The following is a 23,592-nucleotide window of genomic DNA, read 5'->3' on the forward strand; positions in this document are numbered from 1 at the left end:
TAATCATGTGTAGTTGCTTTTGTTTCTACCATTCGCCATCCTGTCCCAACAGGAAGTGGCTGAGGAGGCCTGGCGTAACCACCGTCGTCGTAACGACTCTGTGATTGTGGACATCTTCCACGGTCTCTTCAAGTCCACCCTCGTCTGCCCCGAGTGCCACAAAGTCTCTGTCACCTTCGACCCTTTCTGCTACCTGAGCGTTCCTCTTCCTGTCAGCAAGGACAGAGTCATGGAGGTCTTCTTTGTCTCCCTGGATCCCAACGAAAAGCCTGTACAGGTGACACCGTGATGTGATATCAATTACATTAAACATACAACAGAGTGATATTGCGTCGCCGTGGAGACGAGGCTTGTCGGGGTTTCTGGAGCCAGATGGTGTATAAAGTTGTTTGAGGCTCTTCATAAGGTTTAGAGGTATTTCCTGTACGTATATTTTTATTTTCAGTGTGATATTTTAGTAAAATTTGGGTTGTTCTGGGGGCATCCGGGTAGCGTAGCGGTCTATTCCGTTGCCTACCAACACAGGGATCGCCAGTTCGAATCCCCTTGTTGCCCCCGGCTTGGTCAGGCGTCCCTACAGACACAATTGTGACCTGGTCGCTGCACTAGCGCCTCCTCTGGTCAGTCGGGGGCGGCTGTTCAGGGGGGAGGGGGAACTGGGGGGAATAGCGTGATCCTCCCACGCGCTACGTCCCCCTGGTGAAACTCCTCACTGTCAGGTGAAAAGAAGCGGCAGGCGACTCTACATGTATCGGAGGAGGCATGTGGTAGTCTGCAGCCCTCCCCAGATCGACAGAGGGGGTGGAGCAGCGACCGGGACAGCTCGGGATAGTGGAGTAATTGGCCAGGTACAGTTGGGGAGAAAAGGGGGGGGGAGAATAAAATGATTTGGGTCGGATGAAGTTTTAATATCTCTGTTCTCTGCCTCCAGCATAGAGTGGTGGTGCCTAAAGTAGGGAAGGTGTCAGACCTCTGCGCCGCTCTGTCAGAGATGACCAGCATACCAGCCATCCAGGTGTGTGTGTGTGTCTATGTTTCAGTTGGGCTTCAGCTAATGTACTTAATCACTGTTTCGAAACCCAAAGCGCTTGTTAAGATCTACCACACTAATCCTGTGTGTGTGTGTGTGTGTGTGTGTGTGTGTGTGTGTGTGTGTGTGTGTGTGTGTGTGTGTGTTTCAGATGGTCGTGGCTGATGTATTTAATCATCGTTTCTATAAGATCTACCACGCTGACGAGTCTTTGAGCTGTATATTGGACAGAGACGACATCTTTGTGTACGTAACAAAAACATAACGGCTTTTATCTCTTTGACTCCTCCTGCTTCCTCTCTGTTTCTGTCAGTAAACATTGTATCCAGATGTTGTATCCAGATGAACTATTCAACTTTCTTTGATTTTCTTACCTGGATTATTGAGCATGTACAAAGACACATCAGATGCAAACAGTAGAAATGCAGGTGCACTCAAGCACACTGTGTGTGTGTGTGTGTGTGTGTGTGTGTGTGTGTGTGTGTGTGTGTGTGTGTGTGTGTGTGTGTTGTTGTTGCCTCAGCACTTAGCCTCTATCTGTGTGTGTTACCTACCTTTCTGTGTGTCTGCATGCTTGTCTGGCGTACCTGTCTTTGTAACTGGCTTATTTTGTGTGTGTGTGTGTCTGTCTTACTGTGTTGTGTTAATACTTTTCTTGGTTGTTGGTCTGTCCCTGTCTTCTGTCTTGCTTTTTTTCACCCTCTGTCCCTCCCGTTCGTTCTCTCGGTCTCTGTCTAGGTATGAGTTAAACAGCAGCTGTGTGGAGGAGGATGGGGAGGAGGTTGTGTTGGCGCTTTACTTGCGAGAGCGCTCCCACTATCAGGACTACGGCTCTGGGAGTAACTCCTACGGCACCTCCCTGTTCGGCCACCCGCTGCTGCTGGCTGTCCCACGGCGAGACTGCCACAGGGAGGCGCTCTACAGCATCTTCCTCCAGAGACTGGCGTGAGGATCAACGCACATACAGACTCATACATACATACACACACATAAACAAATCTGAAATAATGTTTCCATCGTCAGCTTGAGAATGACTTTGTAACTCACTAATAAGCTGCCTGACACTCTACCCGGATACTGAAATGTGTGCGTGTGTGTGTCCAGCCGCTATGTACGACCTCCTGACCCCTCTGAGGATGTGGAGGAGGAGGAAGAGGATGATGAAGAGGAGGTGTACAAGTCTCAGATCAATGGGATCAGTGATGGTAGTTTTGTTAAATTTGTTTTTCTTGAAATTTAGTTATTCGTTTGTACAGAGGCACTGACTGAAGTTAGAATTAAAAACCGGACATACAGAACAGTGGACAGCACCTCACATCCAAGCCATCTGATAAAGTAGGAACAGCAAACACACAAAAGCGGCCATTTATCTTCCCTCTTCTGATGATTCCTGCCTTCTTCTCTTCCAGATGAAGAGCAGGAGGATGGAGAGAGAGCCGGCCCCTCCCAGAGACGAGAGTGCTGTGGTGACGGAAAGAGTGACAGCCAGCCAGATGGAACCGCTGTCATCAAACCCAACCCGGAACTCAATCATAGCCAGCCCTCACTGCAGCATGGCGAAGGGGCGACCAGTAAGCTTCTCAGGAATGAGATGAACCCTCCTTCGTTATGCAGCACCAGCACTAATGCTAACCACAACGCAGGCGCCAGTGGGGAAACCAACGCTATTACTAATGCCAGCAGTATCACCAGTGATGCGATCGCCTCTGGGAGTACATTTGGGAATGCAAATGCCAATACCAGTGCAGCACCACCAGCAGAGCCCCAAGGGGCAGAACATCACCAGCAGCCCTGTGAGACAACAGAAGAGGAAGAAGCATGCACACCTAGCCTGTCAGCCAATGAGCAGCCAGCGAAGAGGAGGTTCTTCCGTAAGAGGAGGAAGTGTCTGTTTACGATCCAGGCCGTCAACTCCAATGGAACGACGGAGAAAGGGATGGGTGGAGCCAGTAGCACCTTCTCGTTTAGCTGTAAGTCTAAACACACGTGCACACAAAAACACATGCAACACACACATATACGTACAGAGACACTTCTACATACACAGACACGTGTATGTTCAACTGTCTGTAGTGCTGTCAGCCATGTCGGTTTAAATTCGGCGACATTTCATTGGCTTGAAAGTCATGAACAGTATCGACAAAGGAAATGAAACACTATCATTAGTAACCTACATATATTAATGTAAAGTAGTCTGATCAGCTGATTGACAGTATGAAGGTTGTCAACAGTCTATTTTGTCATAAATTTAGCTGCGGTAAATTTGATATTTTTGCATTTCTCTGGGTATATGGGGATATTTTTTGGAGGTCTGTTTTGTTTTCAGATTCATGGTGTAATGAAGTGTGTTGAGGCAAGCGGAATCTTGAATTGGATTTTGGGGTCAAGTCAGTTTTATTAGTATAGCCCAGTATCACAAGTTACAAATTTGCCTCAAGGGCTTTATAGCAACACAACATCCTGTCCTTAGACCCTCACATTGGATAAGGAACAATTCCCTAAAAATAAACAACCTTTAACAGGGAGAGCAGCAGAGGAGGGATCCCTCCCCCAGGATGGACACACATGCAATGGATGTTGTGTATACAGAATAGAACACAATTTACAGAATACAACACTGAAAGAGGATAACAGAATTATAATGGATTTATAAGATGTATAAAGAATGTGATGAGGAGGATGCCAAGCAGCATCCAGATGCCACTGGAACAGCCTAGGACCTGAGCCACGTGACCACCATCACCATGTAGACCTGGCAGGAGGATAGACTACACATGCATTAAAGGGGAGACACATCACACCATTCACATACACAGGAGAAGAGACAGGAAAAAAATCATTATACACACAGGAGAGAGAAAACGATAAAGACATCATTCAGAGAGAAAGACGTGAGAGAGAAGAGAAAAGTTGCAATAATCTATACTCTATAATCTCGTGGGCAGGACCGTGCTTGGTAAATCCGTTGAGACAGAAACCAACCCACCATGCAGTACAGGTCGTGAAGTATTCAAATTGAAGGCAACTAATCGTCGGTTAATGCAAAAAGGTGAGTTTTAAGTTTCGATTTAAAAGACTCAACAGACTCTGTCTGACGGCAGCAGGCAGGTTATTCCACAAGAACGGGACCCGATAGGAAAAGGCCCTGATGCCTGCTGACTTCTTTTTAACTATGGGTACACACAGGAACCCTGTATTTTGAGAGTGGAGAGCTCAAGGTGGACTGTACGGTTTAAGGAGATCAGGCAGGTAAGATGGGGCAAGCCCATTTAGGATTTTATGAGTCAGCAGAAGCACCTTGTGAAGTCTGATCTAACATGGATAGGAAGCCAATGAAGGGAGGCAAGAATTGGTGTAATATGGTCAAATGTTCTAGATTTAGTTAGGATTCTAGCTGCAGCATTCTGAACCGTCTGAAGACTTTTAGTACTAGAATGTGGCAGACCTGAAAACAGAACATTACAGTGATCAAGTCCGGATGAAACAAATGCATGTATTAGAGTCTCTGTATCAGCCATGGATAGGAAAGACCCAATTTTAGGTGTTATGTCAGTGAAGAAAGGCAGTCTTGGTGATTTCTTTAAAGTGCTTATCAAAGGAAAGGCTGGACCCAAACATAACACCAGGATCTTTGGCTGCCACACTTTGTGAAATCAGAGTTGTTGAGCGTTATTGTTACTTTGTAGTGGACTTGTGGACATAATTCACCATAGCTTGTTGTTTGTATGAAGTTGAGGTGCTCACTTTAAGGGCTCAGGATGTAGCCATGGTTATGCAGTGCTATGTTTTTTGGGTGGGGTTGGGAATATGAGGAAATAAATGACACACGCATTCGTGTAGTCAAACAGAGAAGTTGTTTGTCTATGTTTTCTCCCAACTTCCACACTCCAACGACTAATGCAGTTTCTCTCAAACTGCTGGAGTTTTGGGAGTCGTCAGCCTCGGCTTGGTTCGCCCAGACAGAAGCGCAGTTCGCGTTGCGGAAAATCACTGTGGATGCCACAAAATACTATTATGTGGTGTCGGCCCTCGGGGGTTCAACGGCAACCAGAGTGGTGAGCCTCCTCAAAAATCTTCCGCAGCAGGATAAATATGAGACACTCAAGGCTCACCTGTTGAAAACTTTGAACTGTCTGATGCTGAGCGGGCCAGCTGGCTCTTCTCTCTACAAGGCTAGTGACCCTGATGTTTGTCTGCTGGACATCTCCAGAGACAGCTCTTCACTAACACAGACAAACAACTTCTTTGACTACACGAACGTGTGTGTTGAATCCCAACTCCACTCAACAACATGGGGTTGGGATTCAACACACGCGTTCATGTAGTCAGAGAGAAGTTGTTCGTCTATGTTTTCTCCCAACTTCCACAACTTGATCACATTGGTGACCATGTTTAGCAGCGCAAACGACCAGCATCTCAGTTTTATCCGAGTTTGAAAGCAGGAAATTTAGTGACGTCCAATTTTTCCCAGCAGCCAGGCAGGCCTCTAAATTAGTAATTTGAGTATGATCATCAGCCCTGATGGGCACATACAGCTGAGTATCATCTGCATAACAATAGAAATTTATTTCATGACTGTGTATAATTTGGCCGAGGTGAAACATAAAGAGAGAAAATTAGTGGGCCAAGAACAGAGCCCTGAGGTATATTAACATCAGAGAATTTCAAAGTAATATTGTTATAGTAGACACTGTATTTTTTTCAGATAAACCAGAATCAGAAATACTTTATTCATCCCCGAGATTGGGTCCTATTACAGACACTCACGCGCTAGTAAAGAAAAACTAACAAAATAAAAAGAAAATAGAAATAAATAGAAATAAGAAAAATAGAAATCTTATTTATGATCCGCATATTTGATTTGGCAAAGATTTTATGCCGGATGCCCTTCCTGACGCAGGATTAGGAATGATTATATTAGAGGGACCGCTCAAGTTGGATGGTTTGGAGACAAAGCAAGAGAGGCAAGATTGAGATGGCTTGGATATGTGTGGAGGAGAGATGCTGGGTATATTGGGGGAAGGATGCTGAATATGGAGCTGCCAGGGAAGAGGAAAAGAGGAAGGGACAAAGAGGAGGTTTATGGATGTGGTGAGAGAGGACATGGAGGTGGCTGGTGTGACAGAGGAAGGCGCAGAAGACAGGAAGAAATGGAAATGGATGATCCGCTGTGGCGACCCTTAACGGGAGCAGCCGAAAGTAGTAGTAGCAGAAATAAATAGAAATAGAAGATAAAATAAGAAATGGAAATAAGAATAAAATATGTAAACATATGTGCACCATGATCAAGCACATAACACCCTATCTATACTATACTGTATTACTGCAGCATGAAACAAACAGCACAAACAAACACCCGACAGGTAGGGCTGTCACCATCATGAAATTGTAGTTGATGTTTAATTGTCATACAGATAATTGCGATTAACGTTTTAATTGTCTTTTTCTGATCATTTTATGGCACTATTATAGTATAAGCCTAATCATAGTTTAATAATACACATATACTTTATGAAGAAGAAGAGCCATTTATTTATTTACTTTGTATTTTCCCCCTTATTCTCCCCAATTGTATCCAGCCCATTACCCCATTCTTCCGAGCCATCCCAGTCACTGCTCCACCGCCTCTGCTTATCCGGGGAGGGCTGCAGACTACCACATGCCTCTTCCGATAACATGTGGAGTCGCCAGCTGCTTCTTTTCACTTGATAGTGAGGAGTTTCGCCAGGGGGACATAACGCGTGGGAGGATCACGCTATTCTCCCCAGTTCCCCCTCCCCCTGAACAGGCGCCCCGACCGACCAGAGGAGGTGCTAGTGCAGCTACCCACATCCAGCTTCCTAACCGCAGGCAAGGCCAATTGTGTCTGTAGGGATGCCCGACCAAGCCGGAGATAACATGAGGATTTGAACCAGAGATCCCTGTGTTGGAAGGCAACGGTATAGACTGCTACGCTACCCGGATGCCTGAAGAGCCATTTATTGACACTGAACATTGGAACGTATAAATTAAAATTTAATTTCTGTTTGCCTTTTAGACTTTGTAAACAAAAATTTTACAGGGCAGAAGTGACATAAATAACAGCTTAAATATAGAAAGCCTTTTACTGAAATGTACAAAGAAATAACTGAAAATGGAAGGTACCAATAATCAAAATAAACAATGTACTATGGCCAAAACAGGCCATATCCTTGTCAACCACAACCCCAGCCAGTCATGCTCCTCACTGATTAGCTAGAGTCCGGGCAAGGAACACCAACATGTTGACCTTATCTGGCTTAAGGCAACATTTCACCAGGGTCACAGTGTTGCGAGCCGTACTGAACAGTATCTTAGAGGCAGTACTTGTTGCACAAATGCACATGTACTTTCTTGCTAACTTGGCCATCAAGCTCATGTATGGGGTCATATTTGAGGTTGACCATGTGTCTGTAGTGGCTGAGTAAAAGTCAATTTTTTTTAAATGCTTGAGAATGTCATCCTTCACTTGGTTGTATAAATTGGGAATTGCAGTTTTGGAGATATATGTTTTTCCTGGTAAGTCATACTGCTTATCAGACTAGCAGCATTTCTTTAGATGCCGGTTTGTCAACCGTATTGAACGGTTGCATTTCTTTGGCTTTAAACCATGTTACACTGTCTGTTAACATGCGCTATCTATACTTAGCACAAAAAGTAAGGAAATTTGTGTTTGGTACACTATTTCGTTGTTGTAACAATGCTTCTTGGCAATAAATCTTATACCCATGGAAAGCCTGATTATTTCCCTTTTAAATGAGGCCACATTTGTAAGGAACATGCATTTGTGGGATGAGCAGCAGAGCTGAGTATGTGGGTTGCACCCATGAAAAATTTACCAAATCTTCTCTGTCAGTGCCAAACAGCTTATTTTGCTGTTGCTATTGACTCTTGTTTTGAGCTTCTGGTACCCCGGGTGCTGACAATCAGGTGCCTGATGTAAGATTTATTGCCAAGAAGCATTGTTACAACAAAGAAATAATCTACCAAACACAAATTTCCTTACTTTCGGTGCTATGTTAAATACTGTCACGTTTATATTTTGGCTGTTCTGAAAGCTTCAGGAACAGCCAATTGTCGGGATGGAACTGCGGCTGTCTTTCCAAGTTCAGCGAATTGGGTGGGTGGGTGGGGATCTGTAGATGGTTTTTTTGTTTTGTTTGTGGTATTAGCACTTTTGACTGCCACCTTTTTGCTGCAAATCCCACAAATCGCCTCCTCCAAATTATTGGGCTCTCCTTTTTCATTTGGCTTACTACCAAAATGTGCCCACAGCGGCACTGTGGTGTTTGGCTTTGCAACTACGTTCATGATTATCCAAAGGAGTTGAATCAAATGCAACTGGACTTGGTACATATCCGTGAAGACGTTTCGCCTCTCATCCGAGAGGCTTCCTCAGTTCGTGCCTTTCTGACTAGACCAAGCTAGTCTAGCTTGGTCTATCTTGGTTTTTATACAAATGAATGGAAACGATTCTAACGATTATGCAAAATGATCGCGGTCATGTCAAATAATCGCGACCAGGCAATTATGTAATAATTATGATCGCCCTACCGACAGGGTAAAATGATGGCCACAGGCAGGAATGACCTGTTGCGCTCTGTAGTGTATATCGGCAGAATGAGTCTATCCCTAAAAGTACTCCTTTGCCCGACCAGCCCATCATGGAGTGGGTGGGAGACATTGTTCATGGTGGCACAAATTTCAACTGCATCCTCCTCTCAGAAACCACCGCCAGAGAGTCCAGCTCCACCCCCACAACGTCACTGGCCTTGCAGATCATTGTATTGAGCCTGTTTGCATCCCCTACCCTCAGTCTGCTGCCCCAACACACAACAGCAAACAGGAGAGCACTGCCCACCACAGACTCATACCACATCCTAAGAGTAGGGTAAATAGGACTCAAGCCAAGAGAGAGCTAAGTTAAGAGACAAAAAAAATTACAATTTATTCTGTGTAATGGTATACAGTGATCAATTGTGTCAAAGGCTGTACTGGGGTACAGTAATAGAAGCACAGAGATGTGTGTGCAAAGGAATTGGAAGCTGGTCACCCTCTCCACCATGTCTCCTCCGATGTATAAGCAGGATGCGAGCTACGGGGGAGCTGTAGTTCGCACCCTAATAAGACATGAGCTCCCCTGAAAACATGATTTGTGAAGGTTGGGGGGGGGTGTCTCTAAAATATTGACAATATGCTATGCATTTCTATTTTTCTGTGTCCTCATCATCACTGCTCTTGCGTAAAATTTGGCTATTATTGATGGATGACTCGTACATGAGGATCACTAATTCACTTTTAATAAAGATACCAGCATGCATGCAATTCTTGACATCACCATCGAAGCATGGCGGCGCAATCAGGAAAAAAAAAAACTTTCTGAAAAAAAAACCTCTTAGTCCCACTCAGTCTGTGTGCTGAATCGCCATTATTCATTTCTATTTTGTAGTCAGCATACAGATAGCTATGTCAAAAAGAAAACAAGGGCGCTTAGTCGCAAATTTTGGATTTACTAAAAAATCTAAGCCAATCGAAGAGCTACCAGAGCAAGAGACGTCTTCTACAACCGACGCTGATGCTACACCTGCTGAGATTGCTGTCAGCACAAACCTGACAACGCCCGGTGTGACAACGCAGGCCAAGCCGACAGACGAAGCTGGAGATGGGGGTAACAGCTCGAAAGAGGGAGAGGTCGATGATGATGCTGACCCCACCTGCCCCTCTCTCCCACCTAACTGGACCAGTCAGCGGTGGAGGGAATGGAAGACTCGTAACACATGGCTATTCATTAAGGGTGGAAGCTTGGGATGAACAGTATGCAGAGATGCAATAACCCTTCTGCTTTCTGAAAAGGTAATTGGCACGCACTTATCGGAAGAGTGGATTAACGGGGATGTAAGCAGCCATGCACAAAAAAAAAATCTACAAACATCGTGATAGCATAGCACACAAAATGGCCGTTGAAGTCGCAGCAACCAAGCAAAAGGAGATACTGCCAAACAAGTTGGTCGAGATTAATTCCAAGTTAATGGAAGAAACAGCAACTTCGTTCAGATCCGCCCATATGGTGGCCAAGGAAAGGCTGGCTTATAAAACGCTCCTTCTGATGAAGCTTCAGGAGCTCAATGGCACAAAAGTAGGCACTGTACACAAGTCAGATCACTGGCCTACTGCTGAAATTGTAGGCCATATTGCACAGCAAATGCGGAGGAAGTTTGTTTCAAATATTAAAGAGTTCAATTCAAAAATCAGCATCACCGTCAATGAAAGCCCAGTACACGGACGTGCTTATCTCATTATATACGTGAGATGTGATGTGAGTGGGAAAGGAGATGTGGACAATGTATTTTTAGACCTCGCAGAACTGACACAGGGCACAGATGGAGAATCAATTTACAACAGCTTGAGACAGAGCTTTTACTACACGGGGTTAAATGATGAGTTTTGGGGGAAACACCTCATCAGCATCACCACGTATGGGGCTTCAGTTCTCACTGGCAAAACCACTGGAGTGATTACAAGGCTTAAACGTGATTTCCCAAACATTCAGTCCATACATTGCCTGGCCCACCGCCTTGAACTTGCAGTCCTTGACTCTCTCAAAGAGGTTGCTTGATGTATCCACTTCGAGTTTATCTCCAATCTATACGCCATGTACCACCGTTTCGCAAAGAACGTGAGATTGTTCAAGGAAGCAGCTGCAGATCTAAAAGTGCACATTTTGAGAATTGGACAGATATTCAACATCAGGGGGGGTGGCGAGTAGTTTCAATAATGTAAAAGCAGTCTGGAATAACTACCCTGCTTTAGCGCACCGCTTCAAAACAGCAAGCGAGGACGCATCTCGCAGTGACACCACGAGGAAGAAATTCCTTGGGCTACACAAACTGGGTTTTTACTGGATCTGGCTTGCATGCAAGACATACTCCATGAGCTGCAGGGCCTCTCTGAAACTTCAGCAAAGAGACATGTCTCTAGTGGATGCCAGTTGCCACATTCAGCAGACTGTTGATATACTGACAGCCATGAAAGCGAATGAAGGTAAAGCCACACTGAAGGCCAAACAGCGCATGTCCCTGGGCCTGTTTAAAGATGTTGAACTCCTTGAGGACAGGGGCAAGATTAACCAGAGTCAGTTTTCTCAATCTGTGATTGACAGTCTCACAAAGTGAACGCCAGAATCCGACCTTGTCCAGATGCTGAAACCTCTGGATAAGCACTTTTGGCCACAGGACCGCAATGCATTGATCCTGTATGGAGAAAATTAGGTACGAGCACTTGCTGAAACACTTGGCAAACCAGCCAAAGAGGTGGTTGAGGAGTTCCATGACTGGAAGTTACAAGCTAAAGCACCAGGCAAAACACTGGAAAAGCTTTGCACAGCGAGCAGGACATACCTTCCCACCTCATCTGAGTATGAGAGGGGTTTTTCTGTAGTTGATAATACTGGTAGCAAGATCCACAGTAGGTTGCATGAAAACAGCCTCTCATTGCTCCTTTTTGTGGATCTTAATGAACCTCCCTTTGGAGAGATTCAACCCAATGCCCTTTATCACATCTTGGATTAAATCAGGTCCTTGCCAGTCCACATCACGGGTTTCTGGACAAACAGTAAAGGCAGCTGATCCCAGGCCTCTGTGGTCTTTTCTGTTTTAAGGTAAGGGCTATTCCCAATTAACTGTATTATTCACTGTTAGCACTGTATTGTATGTGATGGGTGTTGATGAGGACTGGATCATTTGTAGGCAGCTTGGCCTATTTCTGTTGGTATTTACAATGCCCATGCATGTGTGTGTTGTTGTAGCCTGGTTTGTTGATACGTGACCCTCGCATGTGATGTCTTAATTGTACTGAGAAATTATTGTGCTCAACTGTATGTGACTGGTAACTTTAACTGTTGTTGATGAGGACTCAATCCCTTGTAGGCAGGCTGGCATGCTGCTTTTGATTTAATGCTCATACATTGGTGTGTTTATAGGCTGTTTTTGTATTTGACCTGTCCGTGTCTTATTTGTGCCGAGAAACTATGCAGAGTATACTGTACCCTGCTTTAGTTGGCCGGATTGTAGCATACTGTGATGCTTGGTTTTGATACGCGTGTGGAGGTTTGATGGGGTCATTAACTGACTGTTATATTATGTTGCTGTTGTTGAATTCATGGTTTACCTTATGCAGACAGTATGGAACTACAAGACAATAAAGCCAGGCGACATTACACGAGTGAAAATAAATTTATTTTGAGTGTTTTTAGTGAACAGATCGCTCATAGATTGCTTTGTGAAGGCTCTTGTTTACATTTTTTTACATGCCTAACAGAGCGCATTCCTAACAAGATGGCGCCCCCATTGCAACATACAACGCGGGTGACGTACCTTCACATTCCTTATATATCAGATGTGCTGACTTAAAAGCAAGTAGGCCTACATGCTTGCAGCTATAAATGTTTTTGCAACAAGAGTCACAGTCAGTCCTTTCTTTGAGGCACACGCGAGCGCCCCCAATGATAAAAAAGTGAGCTTCCCCAAAAGCCATGGTATAGTTCGCACAGTGTGTATAAGGGAGCAGGTTCCTCTCCCTGTTTCCTAAAGTTGATGATGATCTCCTTTGTTTTGGAGGTGTTGAGTGCCAAGTTGTTACTTGACACCATACTGACAGTTTGTTGACCTCATCCCCGTAGGCAGACTTACTGCCATTCTGTATTTGCCCCACCACAGTAATGTCATCTGCAAATGTTATTATGGTATTTGTACTGTGGGTTGGTATGCAGTCATGTGTGTGAAGTGAATAGAGAAGAGGACTCATCACACAGCCCTGTGGAGCTCCGGTGCTGAGTGTCAAGTCAATTTTACTTGTATCGCCCAATGTCACAAATTACAAATTTGCCTTTACAGCAACACAACATCCTGTCCTTAGACCCTCTCATTGGATAAGGAACAGCTCCCTAAAAAAAACCTTTAACAGGGAGAAAAAAATAGGAAGAAACCTCAGGGAGAGCAACAGAGGGGGGATCTCTCTCCCAAGACGGACAACGTGCAATGAATGTTGTGTTTACACAATTTACACAATACAACACTGAAAGAGGATATTATAATGGAATTATAACATTTATGAAGAATTTGATGAGGAGGATGCCAGGCAGTGTCCAGATGCCACCGGAGCAGCCCAGGAACCGAGCCACACGACCACCATTACCGTGTAGACAAAAACAAAAACCGAAAAAAAAAACAGTCACACGTCTGGGTGAGAGAAGGATATAACGTTGAAACAGGATCATGAAATTATCTGGATTTGTAAGACATGTAAAAAGAAAATGTGATGAGGGGGACGCAGACTGCATGTGCACATAAGGGAGACTCACATCGCACCATTCACACACACAGAAGAGAAAGGAGGAGACATCATTCAGAGAGAGAGAAAAGATGTGAGAGAAGAGAACAGTTTGCAATAGTCAATAATCTATACGCTATCGTCTCCTCAGCAGAACAGTGCTTGGTAAATTCATGGAGACGGAAACAGAACTGAGTGAGTTTCCCACACATTCCTCTGCTATCAGCTGACAGTTAACAATAGGCCTTTATTAGTTCACATGGAGAAGACATTTATAGCACTACCAACACAGGGGTCGCTGGTTCAAATCCCCGTGTTGCCTCCGGCTTGGTCGGGCATCCCTACAGACACAATTGGCCATGTCTGCGGGTGGGAAGCCGGATGTGGGTATGTGTCCTGGTCGTTGCACCAGCGCCTCCTCTGGTCAGTCGGGGCACCTGTTCAGGGAGAGGGGGAACTGGGGGGAATAACGTGACCCTCCCACATGCTACGTCCCCCTGGTGAAACTCCTCACTGTCAGGTGAAAAGAAGCGGCTGGTGACTCCACATGTACCGGAGGAGACGTGGTGTAGTCTGCAGGCCTCCCCGGATCGGCAGAGGGGGTGGAGCAGTGACCGCGACGGCTCGGAAGAGTGGGGTAATTGTCTGGATACAATTGGGGAAACAAACGGGGGGGGGGGGGGATCCAAAAAAGAATCAGATCATTTTTTAGTAAGGCTTTGGTAGACAGTGAACTGATATTTATGAAACCAAATTTAAGCATCTTGTGGAAGTGATCAGTAGTAGGCAGAACTTTAGAACTACCACAAGATGAAATATTAGTTGGAATTATACACCTTGTATTATTAGTTGGCAATTTTGAAGACCTACACCCTGGTCGGTATGGGGGTCACACTTTTAATAACATTATATGTTTGGTTCTGTAGATTATTAGGTGCTTCATTGCACATTTCATCACCACCAGTGGTAGGAATGTGGACACGAGGAGGTGTAAATGGGTTTGGTATGTTGGGAGCAGAGTCTCTCTGCCTTTGGTCCTTCTGTCTGGTCTCTGTGTGGAGATTCTCCTCTGTGGACGGATAGTCTGTGTTGGGATCTGATAGGGTCTGATCTGATAAGGTCTGATCTGTCTCTCTCTCTCCAGCCCAGCCTTATGTAGCCATAGACTGGGACCCTGACATGAAGAAGAGATACTACAACGAGAATGAGGCAGAGGTAACTTGTGTGTGTGTGCGTGTGTGTGAGATCACAGGTCTGATCGTGGTGTGCATTTGTTTTCACATTTCACCTCCTTTACAAGATTGTGAAATATACTTTTATGGATCTAAGTGTTGTCTACATTGATTTAAATAAATAAATGATAATGTTCTTATCATATAGAAATATGTGAAGCATGCCAGTATGGAGGTTCCCCAGCAGCAGACCACAGTCCAGCTCCAGGAGTGTATCGAGCTGTTTACCACCATGGAAACACTGGAGGAGGAGAATCCATGGTAGTGAAACACACACACACACACACACACACACACACACACACACAGAACCCATGGTAAGACACACACTAAATACAGAGGTAGACGTGTGTGTGTGTGTGTGTGTGTGTGTGTGTGAGTGAGTGTTGTTAGGAGATGAGATCATGGCAGTGTTTGTTTGTATGTCCAACCATCCATCCTGTCTACTGTGTGTGTGAGTGCATGAAAGATTGTACCTGCATGTCTTCACCCTAAGGTTCACACTCATAACTGTCTGTCTGTCTTAAGTCTATATGTCTGTGTCTGTCTGTCCTCGATTCCTTAAAATGGGACTAACAGTCTGTCTGTCTTTCTTCCAGGTACTGTCCTGTGTGTAAGAAACACCAGCTGGCCACTAAGAAGTTGGATCTGTGGTCTCTTCCTGAGATCCTGGTCATTCACCTGAAGAGGTTTTCCTACACCAAGTTCTCTAGAGAGAAACTGGACAGCATAGTGGACTTTCCTCTCAGGTAGACCACACACATACAAACACACACACACAGCCTCCTGTCTTAAACAAAGTGTTGTCTTTCTTGCACTGGTTGGCTCACAGTTTAATAGCATTCAGAATTAATTTTTGATATAGTTAATCCAGGGTTGCGTTCTGAATGTCCGATTGTTTCTCTGTGTTCAAACAGAGAAACACGAGCACTCATAACAAGTGTGTTCACGTGTGAACTAGCTGTCAGCAGTGGTGCGTTTCCAAACCAGTGTTCATGTGTGTTGTTGCAGAGATCTGGACTTCTCAGGCTGCCTACTGAAGAAGAAGCTAGACAGCGGAGAACCTCCGAGTTGCTATGACCTCATCGCGGTGTCCAATCACTACGGAGGACTTAGAGATGGACACTGTGAGCTTCTCTGCTTTATACTTCCATTCTGTTATGTAACTCAGAGACGACCGTGAAGGTTTGAAGGTCACAAGGCTTTCATTCTCTTACATTTCTTGTTATATTAGCACACAACCTGGCCATTTGACTTCATTTCGCTGTAGGTACGTCAGCCTGACATTTATAACAAAGTACAAACTACAGGCAACAGAAACACAGCAGAGTGCCACACATACAAAAAATATCCCCTTCACCGTTCCTCTGTTCTCAGATTTCACCTCTTCTGTCATAACAGGAGTTATGCTGTTCTCAACTGCTGTTGCAGGCAGTGTATTTTCAGCTGTACACCTAGCTTAACATGATATTCTCCAGCATTGCATCCTCCAAGGAACAGACAGGTTGTTGTGTTTGGCAGGATTTAATGGAGGAAAATTTGTCATTTGTAAAAATGTGAAAAAGAACACAGAATACAAACAGGTAAGTACCTTTGTAAGTACTAAATAGTATCTCTAGTACATCGGTAGAGAAACAATTACTGACATAAACCAATGTGAACAGGTAAGTATGTCAATGTAAGTAGTAAAAGATGAAAATATGACAGTAACTATCATTTACACAAGCACCGATGCTGTAACTACCACGCACTAATACATCTGTATGCAGCTGACAATAAACTAACCACCCTCAGAAATACTGTACTCAAACCTAAGAAATAGTAATATAAACATGTTAATATAACTGTAAACAGTAGATGACTTGCAGATGTAGCTGTTTTTGTGGACTTGAAGGCAAAGGATTAAGAGGATTTTACACTGTAGTGTTCACTCTAATAATGTTCACTGCAATGGTTATAGACACGTTGATGGACAAGATCAGGTAGGAGTCTCCATGGACTATGATGTTCCTGGATGATATTGTGATCTGTAGTGAGAGTAGGGAGCAGGCTGTGGAGAGCCTGGAGAGGTGGAGGTATGGACTGGAGAGAAGAGGAATGAAAGTCAGTAGGAGCAAGACAGAATACGTATGCATGAACAAGAGGGAGGACAGTGTAATGGTGAGGATACAAGGAGCAGAAGTAGAGAAGGTGGATGAGTTTAAATACCTGGGATCAGCTGTACAAAGTAATGCGGAGTGCGAAAGAGAGGTGAAGAAGAAAGTGCAGACAAGGTGGAGTGGGTGGAGAAGAGTGTCAGGAGTGATTTGCGACGGAAGGGTACCAGAGAGAGTTAAAGGGAAGGTTTATAAGATGATTGTGATGGTGTATGGTTTGGAGATGGTGGCACTGACAAAAAGACAGGAGGTAGAGTTGGAGGTGACAGAGGTGAAGATGCTAAGATTTTCTTTGGGCGTGACGAAGGAGGACAGGATTAGGAATGAGTATCTTAGAGGGACAGCTCAGGTTGGACGGTTTGGAGACAAAGCAAGAGAGCCAAGATTGAGATGGTTTGGACATGTGTGGAGGAGAGATGCTGGATATATTAGGAGAAGGATGCTGAATGTGGAGCTGCCAGGCAAGCGGAGAAGAGGAAGGCCAAAGAGGAGGTTTATGGATGTGGTGAGGGAGGACATGCATGTGGTTGGCATGACAGAGGAAGATGCAGAGGACAGAAAGAGATGGAAACAGATGATCCGCTGTGGCGACCCCTAACGGGAGCAGCCAAAAGAGGTCCACTGTAATGTTCAGTCTATGAGCCCTTGGGGAAAAAGGAATTTCCTGAAAGCTACTTCCTGTTATTCTGAATATTTACTCTTAGCTCACTTCCTTATCAGTGCAGCTATTTGCAATCACAACTAGGTGGCACTAAAGACCATACAAAAGAAACCAAGACACTGATTCCAATACACTCCCCGCCTGGCATATTAAGAAATATGCCACTATATTAACCCACATTCCAGTCTGTACAGGAGAATAGCTGCTACTTCACTGAATTTTGACATGGGTTTATGACTTCAGTCTTACAGTGAGTTGACCAGGCTGTCGCTCAATGACTGTTTCCCATCTCTGGCTTTGCCTTTAGTAAACTGGACTGTGTGTCACGTCATTGCCATGATGTTACGTGACTCAGCTGCTCTGTTATTGACCTTGATGCTGAAGAGGCTGGTGAGTTGAAGGAGAGACTGTTGGGGTTTCCTTGTCATCCTGGGAGAAAAGCAAGACCACCTCAGAAATGGGTCTGGAGAATATCTTGGCCATTTGATTTCTTGTCACTGTGACTTCCACCTTTCTTACCAGTCTGTCTTTACTGGGAATGGCCTTCACAATAAGTCCCATTGGCCACTGATTTCTTTTTGTCTGACTGTCCTTCATCAGAACTATGTCTTCTTTGAAATTGGATTTCTGGGCTTGCCACTTCTGCTGACCCTGTAGTGTGCTCACATATTCTTGCCACCACCTAGCCCAGAAGGTCTCTGCCAAGACTTGAGCTCTCTTCCACTGGTTCTTGAGCAAATCTCCTTTTAAGAACTCCCTCGCTGGAGAAAAAGATGTCTTTTTTCTGTGTCAGCTGCATGGAAGGGTTAGAATGAGGGGAGCCTCTGGGTCGGTGAATACAGGGATTAACAGCCTGGCGTTCGCAATGGCACTGACCTCTGCCATCAAGGTGATTAGGAATTCATGAGTGAGTTTCAAAGGACCAACCTGGAAGAGCATGGAATCTAGACTTCATTGTGTGACCCCAATCATGTGCTCCCAAGCGCCACCCATATGAGATTAGTGTGGAGGGTTGGAAACTCGGGTGCATATTTGTTGAAGGAGGTAGTCTTCTGTGCTCGAATCAAAAGGACATTTTGAATCCATATGTGGCTTTTTACATTCTCCAATAAAATGTGTCCCAGTCTGACCGAAGCTTTTTGGCATAGCCTCTGATGGAGATAAACCTCCTGAGCGCATTTATGAAGCTTGAGGAGTCATCGTTTGGATTACCTCAGTGTGAATGGCACGCATGGACATACGTGTAAATAAAACTGCCCACCTTTTCTCTCTGACTTGACCACCCCTGGTATGATGCGTGATGATTTCCCACAGCACAAAGACGTCAAGTCCCTCATAAGGAAAATGGACAGTCTACTTGCAGGCATTCAACAGGTAGATGAGACATTTGTTGCTGCGCCATTCTTCTTCTCAGCTTTTTGCATGTGACACAACTGTGAATGCAGCTGCTGATGAGACGTTTTCCTCCCACTATCCACAGACCACTGGCATGGCTGTTTCACACATTCATGATGGTGGCAGACAAGCAGAATCACTATGTGGTGATGGCATGGGGATAATAAGAGGATGGGATCGCACCTTTCAAGTTGTGCCTGGTCGATGCATCCACCTATTCTCAGCATGCCTTCACTATCAATGACTGGCTGAAGTTTATGAAGAGGGCTGGTTTTGGGAAGGCCACAGTTTGACGTAATACCTTTCAGCTCTTCTCAGTAGCTGTCATGCTGCACACACTTTAGGATGACATGCACTGCTTTGTTTGCACATGTGCCAGCCTACACAGCCACGATGGCCTGGTGGGAGTGGGACCCATCGAGTAACAGAGATCCAGAGGGCAGTGGCGGCTAGTTTCGCCAGTGTTCACCCTTTAGCCCCTGGGTAAAGAAGAATTTTGGATGGCTGCAATGAAAATCAGCTATAAATCAAGATGTTTTGCCTACTGTAGTCCAGCAGTTAAAGTAATTATACCATGTGTGTAGCAAAGCCAGAAAGGTTTAAATAAAATAAACCCAGGAATGCATTGTTTGACTTGTATGCCTTAACGTGGGTTTTGTCCTACACAATGAGGCGATTAGATTATTTAACAAGTTATCATGGACTGACTGGAGCAGCACATGTAAGGGACTCAGACATGTGCACTCATTGTACCCTTAACACAGCTGACCGCTACTTCCATGCACTCTGGCTCTGTCCACCAGGACAATACTTCTGGAAAGATATAACCACTAAATCATCACTGTTCTTTGGGTGCAGCATCCCCCTATCCCCGTCATTGTGTGTACCGGGGGACCTGGGTGTAACTGACACGCCACAAAACAAATCACAACCCCTCTGTTGGTGGCCCTAACTATCCCCAAGAAAACTATATTACTAAATTAGAAAAACAGAAAACAACTCACCATCTCACTGTGGTTAAATTGTTTAACAGACAGGTAACACTGGAACAACACAACTCAGCCTTACAAAAACACAATCTGAACAATTCGGTGAACAGTATTCAAAACTTCTTAAGTTGCCGGTGAGCTAGTGCCACAACAAACACAAACAAACAACATTCTTGTACATTCATGTATGTACATAGACAAACACAAATAGGATCATACACACGCGCAGTCTTGCAAACACTTTAGAGGCAAACGTACAAGTGGAAACACACTCACACTCACACAGACACATACACAACACCGAAACTTTTTTTTGCTTCCGCCATCATCATTTTTATTGCTTTAATTATTACTGTTGCTTAATGATGTATTGAAATAGTTTTCTCCCCTTATTAATTATTTATTTACTCGTTAATCCACTCGTTTCTTTCTTTATTTTCTATCGACCATCCATTTGTCTGTTTCTACTGTTACTGCTGCCACAGATATCATCAATGATTCAAACACCTTCATGCCTAAACTCCACACCGCTGCTCGCGTACAACAGTCATTACCACACATCATCTCCATGCACATCTACAGTTATTCTCTCTACACCCATCAGCCAAAATATTTAAACCAACTGCGTAATACTGTGTAGGCCCCCCTCGTGCCACCAAAAAAGCTCCGACCCATCGAGGCATGGACTCCACAAGACCTCTGAAGGTGTCCTCTGGCGTCTGGCACCAAACCGTTAGCAGCTGATCCTTTAAGTCCTGTAAGTTGCGAGGTGGGGCCTCCATGGATCATCCTTTTTTTTCCAGCACATCCCACAGATGCTCGATCGGATTGAGATCTGGAGAATTTGGAGGCCAGGGCAAAACCTTGAACTCTTTGTCATGTTCCTCAAACCATTTCTGAACACTCAAAGGAAGTTGGATCAGTTCATCTGGCCACTTATAAACAATAAAGGGTGGGGGTACCTGCAGTCAGTTGAGACTGAAGAGGTCATTAGATGAGTGATGACACATTTCTCTCAGTAAACATCGTGTCTAGATGAACTAATTCAACTTTATTTGATTTTCTTACCTGGGTTATTGAGTATGCATAAAGACATTCCTGAAGAATTTCTGCAGTGTGGTAAGAGGTATTATCCTGCCGAAAGAGCCCACTGCCATCAGGAAATACCGTTTCCATAAAGGGTTGTACTTGGTCTGCAGCAACGTTTAGGTAGGTGGTACGTGTCAAAGTCACATCCACGTGAATGCCAGGATGCGAGGTCTCCCAGCAGAACGTTGCCCAGAGCATCACCCTGCCTCCGCTGGCTTGCCTTCTTACCATAGTGCATCCTGGTGCCATCTCTTCCTCAGGTGAACGACACACACCCGGCTGTCCTCATAATAGAAAAGAAAACGTGATTCATCAGACCAGACCACCTTCTTCCGTTGCACAGAGGTCGATCCTGGAGCTGCATAATGGGAGGAGGCCTGCGCGTGACAGTCTGTGAATGTTCTCATTCGTCCAGGTCATGGTTATCCAAAGGAGTTGAATCAAGTGCAACTGGACTTGGTATATATCCGTGAAGACGTTTCACCTCTCATCCAAGAGGCTTCCTCAGCTCGTGCCTTTCTGACTAGACCAAGCTAGTCTGACTGGCTGGTGATGAGACTCAGAATTTATCCTCTAAGAGTCGTTATCGGAGCTATTGATTTGCGTGGTTCTCCTGTGCTCCGATGTCCAGCCGCGCCCGTCGCCATCCGTGCTATTGATTTGCATTTGTTTAGCAGCGACGGTCGTTGGGGGTGTTAGTTTCGACTTCATTGTTCAGTGGTCATGAGAGTCGTTGGAGCCGTTAGTGATCAAGCCACGCATATCTGTGGCTCTGTTAGCGACGGGCGTTGGTAAACATCGGCACACAAAGAAGCAGGGACATCTATAGCTCTGACAACGACTCCTAGAGGATAAATGCTGAGACTCATCACCAGCCAGTCAGACTAGCTTGGTCTAGTCAGAAAGGCACGAACTGAGGAAGCCCCTTGGATGAGAGGTGAAACGTCTTCACGGGTATATACCAAGTCCAGTTGCACTTGATTCAACTCCTTTGGATGCGCGTGACAGATTTTTAAATGGAGGCTGATGCGCCTGCAGCCACCACATGGTCCTTGGCAGGGGGTGAACAGAGTCTAACGGCATGGAGAACCAAGACAATTGGAGACCACCTTCTGTTGCATCCTTCATCCGCCTTCACTGCCGTTGTGACCTGGAGACATCTTCCACCAGTTCCACTGCTGAGGTCTTTGTTGGATCGCGCTTCGTCTGGAACCTCCCGCTTGACCTATCCACCTTGGGTGACCCTACCAGGAGCCAAGCTGCGGACGGCATAGCTCTTGTGATCACTGGTACATGCAAGCTTCTCCACCACAGCAAGGTGGCGATCCAGGAGAAGTATAACAACAAGTAACGTTACATAACAAATAAAAGTAAAAATAGAAAATTGTACACTTTGTATGAGAGCTTGCACTCAGACGCACGCATTGTGGAGAGGTGCCACCGCAGTAATGGCGACTTGTTTACTTCTGTTACGCCCCAGGATTCGTGTATACAGGAATAATGTCAGCTTGCTGGGGCTTTGACCTTTGACCTCCTGTCTGTTGGTTGACTGGAATTAAAAGTTATTGTCATGTTGGTTGGCGTGAACCAAATGGCTGTGATCAAAATCTGTAATAACACAGTTTCCAGTGGAAGAAGGCTTTTCCTCAGTTTATTCCATCTCCATCTATGAGGTCACTGGTTTGACATGTGAAGACTCTGCACTGCGTTCGGTTCCAGAGCTGCTTTTGGGGGGGGGCTCAGAAACTGAATGAAAACTGGCTGATGTTCTCAATGTGTGACCGTTTGTTACTCTGTGTGTGTGTCCCTGCAGACACCAGTTATGCGCGGAATAAAGACAATGGTCAGTGGTATTACTTTGATGACAGCAAGGTGACCTACGCCAGAGAGGAACAGATTGTGGTTAGTCCAACACACACACACACACACACACACACACACACACACACACACACACACACACACACACACACACACACACACACACACACACACACACACACACGAGTGATGGATATTGTTAATTGCAACCACAGTACCAGATCTGTTCGTCTGACCCTTCCTGTACCGCTCAACTCTTTCTCTCCCCTTCCCTCCTGGTGTAATGACGTAGCTAACCTTTATCTCTCCTTCAGACCAACGCTGCTTATCTGTTGTTCTACCACCGGCAAGACAAGATCAGGAAGCCCACTCTCCCACCCCCCTCCACAAGCTCCGCCTCACTGGTCCAGGCTGCAAACGACATCACTTCCTGCAAAAACGACAACATGGAGCTGGGAGCCGCTTCCTGTGTCACCATGGAAACGGAATGAGCAGAATAAATGGGTTTTTTTCTCAACACTTAATTACTTTTTCTTTTTTTTTTTTTTTTTTTTTTTTTTGGTTTTCTTTTTCTTCATTAGGAAGAACAGGCCTTTGGGATTTCTGTTTGTTTTTTTGTTTTTGTTTTTTTTTTGTCAAATTTCTGTTTGATTTTGTTTTACATTACTTATCTATTCCAGGAAACCTTGAAACTTCTGTCAGTTGGACAGGAACGAGAGAGCAGAGCTCAACCTCACAACTCTGTCCTCAACTCCTCCCGAAACACCTCCTTAAAGAGAGAGAGAGAGAGAGAGAGAGAGAGAGGGAGAGAGAGAGCTAGAGCTAGCCAGCCAGCCAGCCAAGCACCAGTTGTAGTTGGTAGGTCAGTTCTCTC

General features: G+C 45.0%; 1 protein-coding gene across 1 annotated transcript in view; it reads left to right on the forward strand.

The window, feature by feature from the left end:
• Nucleotides 1-23,209, forward strand: part of usp11 (ubiquitin specific peptidase 11) — a 61,735-nt gene extending 38,526 nt beyond the window's left edge. Inside the window, exons 10-21 of the mRNA XM_056275191.1 lie at nt 53-277; nt 932-1,015; nt 1,182-1,276; nt 1,769-1,975; nt 2,135-2,235; nt 2,440-3,000; nt 14,520-14,590; nt 14,756-14,868; nt 15,207-15,356; nt 15,619-15,734; nt 22,711-22,799; nt 23,033-23,209. Coding sequence (XP_056131166.1) covers nt 53-277; nt 932-1,015; nt 1,182-1,276; nt 1,769-1,975; nt 2,135-2,235; nt 2,440-3,000; nt 14,520-14,590; nt 14,756-14,868; nt 15,207-15,356; nt 15,619-15,734; nt 22,711-22,799; nt 23,033-23,209 — 1,989 coding nt within the window. The remainder of the gene's footprint in view (nt 1-52; nt 278-931; nt 1,016-1,181; nt 1,277-1,768; nt 1,976-2,134; nt 2,236-2,439; nt 3,001-14,519; nt 14,591-14,755; nt 14,869-15,206; nt 15,357-15,618; nt 15,735-22,710; nt 22,800-23,032) is intronic.
• Nucleotides 23,210-23,592: the final 383 nt, after the last annotated feature.

Source organism: Lampris incognitus, chromosome 2 (assembly GCF_029633865.1).
Source record: "Lampris incognitus isolate fLamInc1 chromosome 2, fLamInc1.hap2, whole genome shotgun sequence".
NCBI classification, from domain to species: domain Eukaryota; kingdom Metazoa; phylum Chordata; class Actinopteri; order Lampriformes; family Lampridae; genus Lampris; species Lampris incognitus.